This window comes from Triticum dicoccoides, chromosome 3A (assembly GCF_002162155.2).
Source record: "Triticum dicoccoides isolate Atlit2015 ecotype Zavitan chromosome 3A, WEW_v2.0, whole genome shotgun sequence".
Classification (NCBI taxonomy): Eukaryota; Viridiplantae; Streptophyta; class Magnoliopsida; order Poales; family Poaceae; genus Triticum; species Triticum dicoccoides.
Genome location: NC_041384.1, coordinates 638,166,981 through 638,175,735, shown reverse-complemented (window position 1 = coordinate 638,175,735; position 8,755 = coordinate 638,166,981). Strand labels below are relative to the sequence as shown.

The window sequence follows — 8,755 nt, the reverse complement described above, 5'->3', positions numbered from 1 at the left end:
GGGGGAGGGTGGGGGCTGCCTTTTGAAACGGCCGGAGCTCCATCGGGGGGAGGGATGGAAGGCAGGTGGAGAGGGGGGAGGGGGAGGAGGAGGAGGTGGAGGCCAGGGAGGCGCCCCTGGGTTTTGTATCGCGAGATCTCCTTGTCGGCTTACAGCGTTTGGCACGGCGATTCATGCCGCGTCGACATGTCCAGCCTGTTCGCCTCGCGATGAGGTGGCCCTTTTGTTCCCTTGCGACGTGGAACGGCAGAAACCCCGCTGCCTGCCGTTGTCACCGTCAGAACTCAAAAGCTTCGGTTTCAAACTGCGAAATTCCTAAATCAGGGAGAAATCACGGGGTAGAAAGCCATGCTTCCATGCGGGAAATGTGGGGAAACGGCCAAATTTTACGGGTCAATGATAATGATTTGTAGTGTCCATTGCAACAGTTTCATGTCGACCACCCTATAGGATTATTATTAGCAAGTACTGTCCTTTTTTTTCATGCCGACCATACTGAACAAACATCGTTAAAAGTCTGAAATAAATTTTAAAAAATATATACATCAATGAGAACTTGCATTCTTGTGAGCTGGTTTCACCGGAAAGTACCTAATCATCCGAGGGCTTAGTGTCAGGCCTAAATGATAATGTCTTTCATTGTCCATTGCGACACTTGTACTATTTCCATGCCGACCACCCTGAAAGGAGCATTATTTTTTCTCAAACAAGATTATCATCAACCACTCTGTACTCTACGGGTGGTTGGCTTCAGGATTGCCGATGAGGCATGGCGCGTCATTAGTGCTAGGTATACCTGTACTAGTATAGTGTCATCGCCTTGTCGACATGCAGCTGGACGGTACGACGTCAACCGAAACGTGATGTGGCCGACATACACGTCACAGTTTGGTTCGGCCGGTACTCTCGCGTGCACGACACGCGCGCCGGCCAATCGCAGGCTTCCGCGTGGCCCTGCCACGTAGTCCACATACCCCGGTGTCTACCGCGTATCCGTCTCTTCCTCTTCGGCTGTCGACTCGGGCCACTGGCAGGTGGCCCAGGGCACGCCTTTCCTCGTCGGTCTTGGAGTCGGAGACCGAGCCGATTCACGAATCTCGAGGCGGCGCCAGACAAATAGCCACCGCCCAACGGCCCAGGTGCGAACCGGCCCGACTAGAGAGACCCTGCGTCCTCCTTCCTGCGCCGCAATTCGCCCGAGCGACTTCGCGCGACTCCTTTCGCTCCCTCCTCCTCCTCCGGATTGCGGCGCGACGGCGGCCGTGAGCGCGCGGTGCTCCTCCTCCTCCTCCTCCACGCCCTCGCGCCCAGATCCGGCCCCCAATGGCGAGGAACCCGGCCTGCAGCGTCTACGTAGGTGAGCCCCCTTCGCGTCGCGCTCCCCTCCTGCGGTCCTGCCCGCGTAACCGCCGCGTCCCGTTTGGTTCGGATTGAATTAGATGCGTGCCCTAATTTCTAGGGGTTTGGTCGATGTGCGTCTCGGTGGTCGATTGATTAGTCGCGCTAGGGTTATAGTGCGTGCGGGGAGAAGTGTAGATTAGAACGGTGCAATTGCGATTCATCCCCTTTTGCGCTTTCAGGCTTGTTTAGTGCCTGCTATGTATGAAGTATCACAATGTTATCCTGGTGCCACCGGTTGGTATTAGTAAAACAAATTCTTCTGTGAGGGTGTTATCTGTTGTTGTACTTGTGGTTGTCGTTTGTTACATGTCAGCATGCGATGGTTATATAGTTCTAATTTGCCGGCCAAATGATTCCTGGTGAGCCATGACACTGCCATCTGTAGGTCGAGTTGCTAGTTATGTTGGTTGATAAAAAAAAACAGTAAACAACCTCGAAGGTTTGTTTCATGTTGCTGCAGTGTGCTCTGCAGGCATTGCAGTATAATTATCCTTAATGGTTGTGTTTTGGACAAAGAGCATTTCGAGTTTTGCACATGTATTTGGGGAATTACCTGACATGGAGACAAATTGACTCTTGCATTACCTGGAATAATAATCGCATAGCTGGGTCTGTTTGGGTAGCGCTCTTTTATCACTGTCTAGTTTTCTCGGTCACTTTCATAGGTTGTTACACTCTGTTTGCTGTTCTGAGGCATCACTGATTCACTGTATGCATATGGTGTTCTCTCTGGGCAATCCTAGTGCTCGGTCCTTTTTCTATGATTTATGTAACATCCCTGTACACATCTTACTACAGTCTGTTGTATTACTTAAGCAATGTTTTGTGTTGTATTAATTCTATGACCTGTTTTTCTCAACAGGCAACTTGGATGAGAAGGTCCCTGAAAGAGTCTTGTATGAGATTCTTATTCAGGCCGGTCATGTAGTAGACCTACACATACCATGTGACAAAGAAACTGGGCGTCCCAAAGGTTTTGCTTTTGCTGAGTATGAGACAGAGGCAGTTGCTCAGTATGCTGTTAGACTTTTTTCAGGACTTGTTAGGCTTAATGGTAAAACACTTAAATTTGCGGTATGTTTCTTCTTTTGTGATCTTCAATATAGATATGCTACATCTGTACGATCATTACCTTGCAAATTAACACTGGTTACAAATTGCAACTTGATTGGAACACACTAATTGTTGCCCTTACTTCTTATAACCGTGTATACATATGTGTGTTTTGTATTAATATAAGCAAGGTCTAATCCCTAAATTCGTATCAATTTTGACAGCTTTCCGGACAAGACAAGCCGTCATCAAATGGCAATAATCCAGTAATGCCTAAACTCAACCCTATACCATTACCAAAGCAGCCTCAGTTTGTGCATTCTAGTGATACACTTGTGTCGCATAAACCAGCATATCCGGTGGTAAATGGTGGGATTCCACATAATGGTTTTTCACAAGGCTATCATCCTTACAATGTTCACCCTCAAGGTGAGGCTATTTCCTAGGTCTGTTTATACATATTCCAGGATACATGACTTGATCTCATTGTGTTCTATTGTTTTCTCCTTTCACCAGCATTACCACCTCGACCTGTGCATGGGCACCGAGAGTTTGTCCATGGTACGTATGGTTACAACAGTCATGTATATGGTTCTGTTCTGAATGCTAGCTATGGAGGTTATGTTGTGAATGCTGTTGGTCATGGAGCTATGAGGCAACCAATTATTTACCCATCCTACTAGGCAGTAGGCACCAAAGAGCGGGAGCGGGTATACAAAGTATGCAGGTTAAATGTAGCTTCTTAGTTCCTTGAATTCTCAGTAGCATCTTGTTTGTACCCTTGCACTTCATTTCCATGCATGTATATAGGGCTGGTATATCCGTTTTATCAACAGTAAGTTGGCAACGGAAGGCTCTGCCCAGTACATTGTACACCCTTTGTACTTGTCTAGAAGATAGCCTGCTAGATCTGTTCTCTTCCTTGGAAAATAAAGAAATGCAATAGCGGGGGCTGTTGCACCCCTGCTGACTCACGTATTAATGATCATATGCGTGGATGATTTGAGTTATTCCTAAAGTGCCTTGCTATGTACTCGAATGATCATTGCTGTTACTTACCCAGCAGATGTTGATGTCTCGGCTCCGAGGCCCCATATAATCATAAGTTCAAGTAAACTGTCCTATGTTTGTGTCCCTGCCTATCATCACAGAATTTAACCTCCATCAGGGACAACTAAATTTCTGGAATGCAATAGCACCTTGTTGTATTACTTGGCTCTATAGCTTTGTTGTTTGTGATTTCTGTGCTTAGGTGTCATTGCTTGGCTGGTATATCCGTTTTATCGATGGTAAATTGGCAACTGAAGGCTCTGCCCAGTACATCTCCTTCCTTTTCTTTAATCCCTGTCTAACAGATAGCTTGGTAGATCTTTTCTTTTCCTGGGAATCAAAGAAATGCAACATTGCTGGCCGTTTTCATGGCCTCTGGCTCGCGGATTAATGATCATATCAATGGATGATTTGAGTTATTATTCTTAAAGCTCCTTGTTGTGCACTCGAATGATCATTGCTCTTGCCCAGATTTCTCAGCTCTGGAGCCACGTATAATTATGAAGTCAAGTAACTTCCTGTGTTTGTGGCCCTGCTTATCAACACAGTTGAATCCCCATCATGGACAACTAAGTTTCTGGAATGTAGGCTTACCCACCAACCCTATATTGTTATTGTATTATACTCCCTCCGTTCCAAATTACTCATCGTGGTTTTAGTTCAATTTGAACTAAAACCACGACGAGTAATTTGAAACGGAGGGAGTATATACTTGGCTCAATAGCTTCGTTGTTTTGTGATTTCTGTGCTAAGGTGTCATTGCTGGTTTTTGTCTTTTAGCCTAGAAACTTTGCTGTTAGGTGAAGGATAAAATATGTTGCGTGGTGTGTTGACAAGTTTGTTCTTTTTCCTACTAGTGATGTTCCACCTATCCTCTTATGTGTAATACTACTAACAGGTGACTTGTTCAGATTTGTCACTGTCCAGACCACCTAAAAACTAGCCTCTATGTTACTCTTGTGAAAGCACTAAATTTGACTCGTGAACGTTTTGACTCACCTAACCCCAAAGTATCTTATCATCGGACTAAAATTCTACAGCAAAAATACTTTTCTTCTCAAATCGCAACAGCAGACCCCTTAAAGCCTTCTCCAAGGCCGAAAACCACACTTGAAGGCATGCATCATTTTGCATCAAGATGGCGCGCTTCTCATTGCTTCCCTCCTCAAGTAAGTTATCTCTAATGCTCTCTACGTCTAGGGCTTCTTTCCTTGTCTGCTTGTTTATCCTTTAGCCACAACCGCCGTACAAGGCACATATCCTCTCTGCCTTTTCTGCTGCAGCTCCAACATTATATGAAAACCGAAATCATCTCTGCATAAAGACTGCTACTGCAGCAGCTTTACTCTGCGCCGTTTGTCTCCAAAACTTTTGCATCTCTCATCTGTGATACCAGCACATGTTGGTTTGAAGCTGCCCCTTGGCATTCCAAGGTCACAACCTCCACAGCCAGCCACGTACATGTAGTCTCTCCTCGACGCAAATCTTCCGAGTTTGCATGATCTCTCGCCGATCAAACCCGAGCGGCTTCGTCGTCTCAAGACTGGAGGCCATGAAGGAGGCCGCCGCCGGCGCCAGCGAAGGTGACGGCCTGGAGTCCAGCGTCTTCTTCTGCGTGGCCGTGACGTCCAGGGGCAAGGACAGGCTATCGTACTTCCGCTCCAGCGAGGTTGGCGAGGACGCGGAGGCGTCCCGTGCGCTGGCGGCGCTCTGCCTCGACCACGCGCCGGAGCACCACCAATGGCACCACCACACCTACGACGGCAGGCGCACGTTCGCGGTCCTTGCAGCTGACGACGGCCGCACGTACCTCGCCGTCGCGGAGCCCACGCCGGGCAGCACCGAGGTCGTCCGCTTCCTGGAGCGCGTCCGTGACACGTGCGGTTCCGCGCCGAGGAGGAGGCTGCGCGACGAAGCACTGTCCGGCCTCGTGCGGCAGTTCGTGCAGACGCTGCAGGCCGGGACGAGCTCCTCCGCGGCTGCAAACTCGGTGATGCTCCCCGGCGACGGTTCATGGAGCGAGCACACGTCCGACAAGGACGAGGAGGCGCTGCCGGGGGAAGGCGCGCCACGCAGGCGGCCAGCACGGCCCTCCTGGAGGCGCACGTGGTGGCGGCGCCACGCCATGGCCGTGATCGGCGTGGACGTGGTGCTGTGCCTGGTGCTGTTCGGCGTGTGGATGGCGGTGTGCCATGGGTTCAGCTGCGTGCAGCGATGAAGCACATCATCTGAGATCGTGATTACGTGCATGTGCATACCGTCCACGAAGGCTTCTACGTCGTCTTTCTTATTGTACTTCACCAGCTAGCTAGCGACTAGCTAGATCCATCTAGGGAAGAAACTAAGCTCCGAGCTTAGCTTGTTGCTGCTCGACGATTAATTTAATTACCTCATGCTGAGAAACATATCGAGATATCTCATGCTTCGTTGATCGTCATGTGTAAAATCGTGGAAGTGGTCATCTTCATGTCCAAATAACAAATGGCAGAAGATTGTTGTGAATTGTCAGCTCATCTTTGGAACGATGCCGTGTCTTTCAGCGGGTCGCGGCATCTGTCGGCATGTCTTCTTTTATGCAGCCGGCCTGTCACAAGTTTGTGCTATGCTACCGAAATTTGTTCAGGACTTTCAGGTGCACCAGAAAACAGTGCTCAATAGCGTACTGCTGCAGCTGTTCAAGTCCTCGGGAGGCAGCTTTCAAGCATCTGGCTCTGCTGCTTACGCACGTCTGCAGACGGCAACTCCATGAAATCTCTCTTGTCATGACAATGGCGCGATGCTTGTGATAATCCAGTAGAGAACAGCGTGAATTGCTTTTTTTTTTGCTGAGGTATTTAGGGTGATTGTGTACTTTGTTTTTTGGGCCAGTGCTAGCCGCAAAGTACACAATGCAATGTATTTGGGCCATTTGCAGACCCATTGGGCCCAGGTACCGATAGTATCCGGCATGCGAGTCTATGGGGCGATTATACATGAAATAGCAGAACATAGGTCAAATTTTCATACTTGTAATATTGGTCATGAGTTTAGGAGCTCGAATGTCGAGGCTTACAAGCTTGCGAAGCACGCTTTATCCCTACCAGCTGGCCGGCATGTTTGGCTAGGTCAGCCGGATGGACTCTCTTTCGTCCGTGTAAACATTGTGACGGCGTAATAAAAGCTTCGAAGTTTGTCTAAAAAAATGCCTGGGGTAGTTGACGAATGATTCCAAAGAAAAAGGTAGTAGTTGATGAATGGCAATCAATCGAGACCGCCTACGAAAAAATAACTGACCCCTTTTTTACATAAACAATGCAAAAGAAAAAATAACCCTACCAACCTATGACTTTGACGGAAGATCTGCGTCAACTTTGTTGCTGTACCAGTACGAGCATCTCTTTTCCTCCAAAAAGAAACAATAAAAAAGTTAGAAAATGCGGCAACTTTCGCAGCTCGTTGCTGTCGAATTTGAACGAAACATATTTTTAAGAGAGAAGATCAGAATCTGAATTAAACGGGGCCATTCTAGGTGGGATTGAGCTGTGGCTTCTCTTGGGTAATCGGTGCATGGGTCCGGTGCTGGGAAACTAGGAACCCAAGGGCCTCATTCGGTTTGAAGGATTTTCATAGAAAAAACATAGAAACAAGGATCCCAGAGAAAAAATTTCTATAGATGCATTCGATTTGTAGGAAATGCGTATAGGAATTTCATAGGAATACTATTCATTTTCTATGTTTTTGGAGAAAACTACACATTCACTTCAAGCTCATTTTAGGATGCCATCTTATCAAATTCCTATACTACTCATAATTCTTACGTTTTGGTTTCGTTCAAACCGAACGATCCCTAGAATGAATAATCTTGCTGGGACATGGCGATCATATCAAGGTTAAGCAACTTGCTACTACCTAATGGACTTGTTCACCGCATACCTGGTGCTGCACCGGCTGGGATGCCAAGTAAAATCTTGCATTTGAAATGGGAAACTACATCAAGTACCCCCGCTGACACTGAGCAAGGCAAAGCTCCCTCTCTCTGGTAAAGAGCGGGCACGGCAACCCTTTGCCCGGCCATGGATCACGTGCAGTCATGATGATGATGGCCATCAAAACCAACAGTCGCGCTCGGTCACGAAGCTGCAGGCTGCCGGATGCGGCAGCGTGCGTCATGAATCGCTTTGCTACGCGTCAGAATAACGGTCTCGGGTCTCCTCCCCCAGATCTGTTGCCGTGGACTGTACCTGCTGGACTGGGCGCTAGCTGTGACTGCGACCGTCAGTATTCTATTGCTGGATCCATGGCGCTGTGTCGCTCAAGCTTTCCGCTGCCATGTTCTTCTCCTGCAACCTGCCGGTGGTGGTGGCGGTGGCGGTGGTGCGTCCGGTGATAGTGCTAGCTGTCGCCTCCCCCTCCGGTCAAACAAGCCTGGATCCCTCCCCATCCTTACAGTTGGAACCAGCTGCCACCGACTATTTTATACCGATGCCAGGCCCAGCCCCAGAGCGAGGTGAAAGCGCCGGAGGTTGTGTGTGAGAATGTTTGGTCTGGAACTGCAAAGCGGGCGGGACGGTTGATTGCTGGTAACACGGACGGTGGCCATGTTTCTCAGTTTCATTCAGATGATGCAAGAGTCTGGCTAAGAGTAAGGAGATCGTGCATGGTTAGGCTGGACGGATCATGCACGGCGTGGAGACGGAATCGTCAATTATGGATCCACGTCGTTGTCCTTGTGGACGCGCCCAGTTGCCTATATCTGTAGATTCTCGCCGTACGCTGTCCTCTAGCATAAAACGGGAACTGAACGAGGCGTCTTGTGCGCCGGCGTGGGAATCAATCAGAGCGAGATTACGGAACGGAAATACTGGTCACACCAGGGTGTAAACCCAGTCGGCATGTGAACGTGATCAGCTGGTAGTACTTGACTAATCAACAGTGTTAAGAATAGAATAGTTGCATATTAATTAAGCTAATTAGGATTAAGTTAATTGTTAGATAGGTTGCTTGGTTCTCAAGTAACCATGTACTTCCTTGGCTCTCAAGACAACTATGTAATTCCTTGGCTCTCAAGTAACTATGTGTTTACTTGACCGCCAAACACCATGTGTACTTCCGCCTGGGTATAAATAGCCCACTTCTATCATCAATAAAGACTGATGGATTATCATTTGCTCCTCTCTCTCGTTTTACTTTCACACGTTATCAGCACTTTGCCCTAACCGAGAGCGATTAGGCCAACGACAGGAAAAGACGGGCAGCGCAGCGGCGCTCGCGC

The 8,755-nt window shown here is 48.4% G+C and overlaps 2 protein-coding genes across 2 annotated transcripts; both read left to right on the top strand.

Moving 5' to 3' along the window:
- The first annotated feature begins 1,156 nt into the window (after positions 1 to 1,156).
- On the top strand, positions 1,157 to 3,464 carry LOC119269803 (splicing regulator RBM11-like). Its single transcript, XM_037551726.1, has 4 exons — positions 1,157 to 1,357; positions 2,264 to 2,475; positions 2,679 to 2,883; positions 2,971 to 3,464. Exons 1-4 carry the CDS (start codon positions 1,324 to 1,326, stop codon positions 3,135 to 3,137), a joined length of 618 nt encoding a protein of 205 aa, XP_037407623.1. The 5' UTR covers positions 1,157 to 1,323; the 3' UTR covers positions 3,138 to 3,464.
- Positions 3,465 to 3,587: 123 nt separating this feature from the next.
- LOC119269802 (phytolongin Phyl1.1-like) lies at positions 3,588 to 6,006 on the top strand. The gene is made up of 2 exons (XM_037551725.1): positions 3,588 to 4,673; positions 4,788 to 6,006. Exon 2 carries the CDS (start codon positions 5,003 to 5,005, stop codon positions 5,720 to 5,722), a length of 720 nt encoding a protein of 239 aa, XP_037407622.1. The 5' UTR covers positions 3,588 to 4,673; positions 4,788 to 5,002; the 3' UTR covers positions 5,723 to 6,006.
- Positions 6,007 to 8,755: the final 2,749 nt, after the last annotated feature.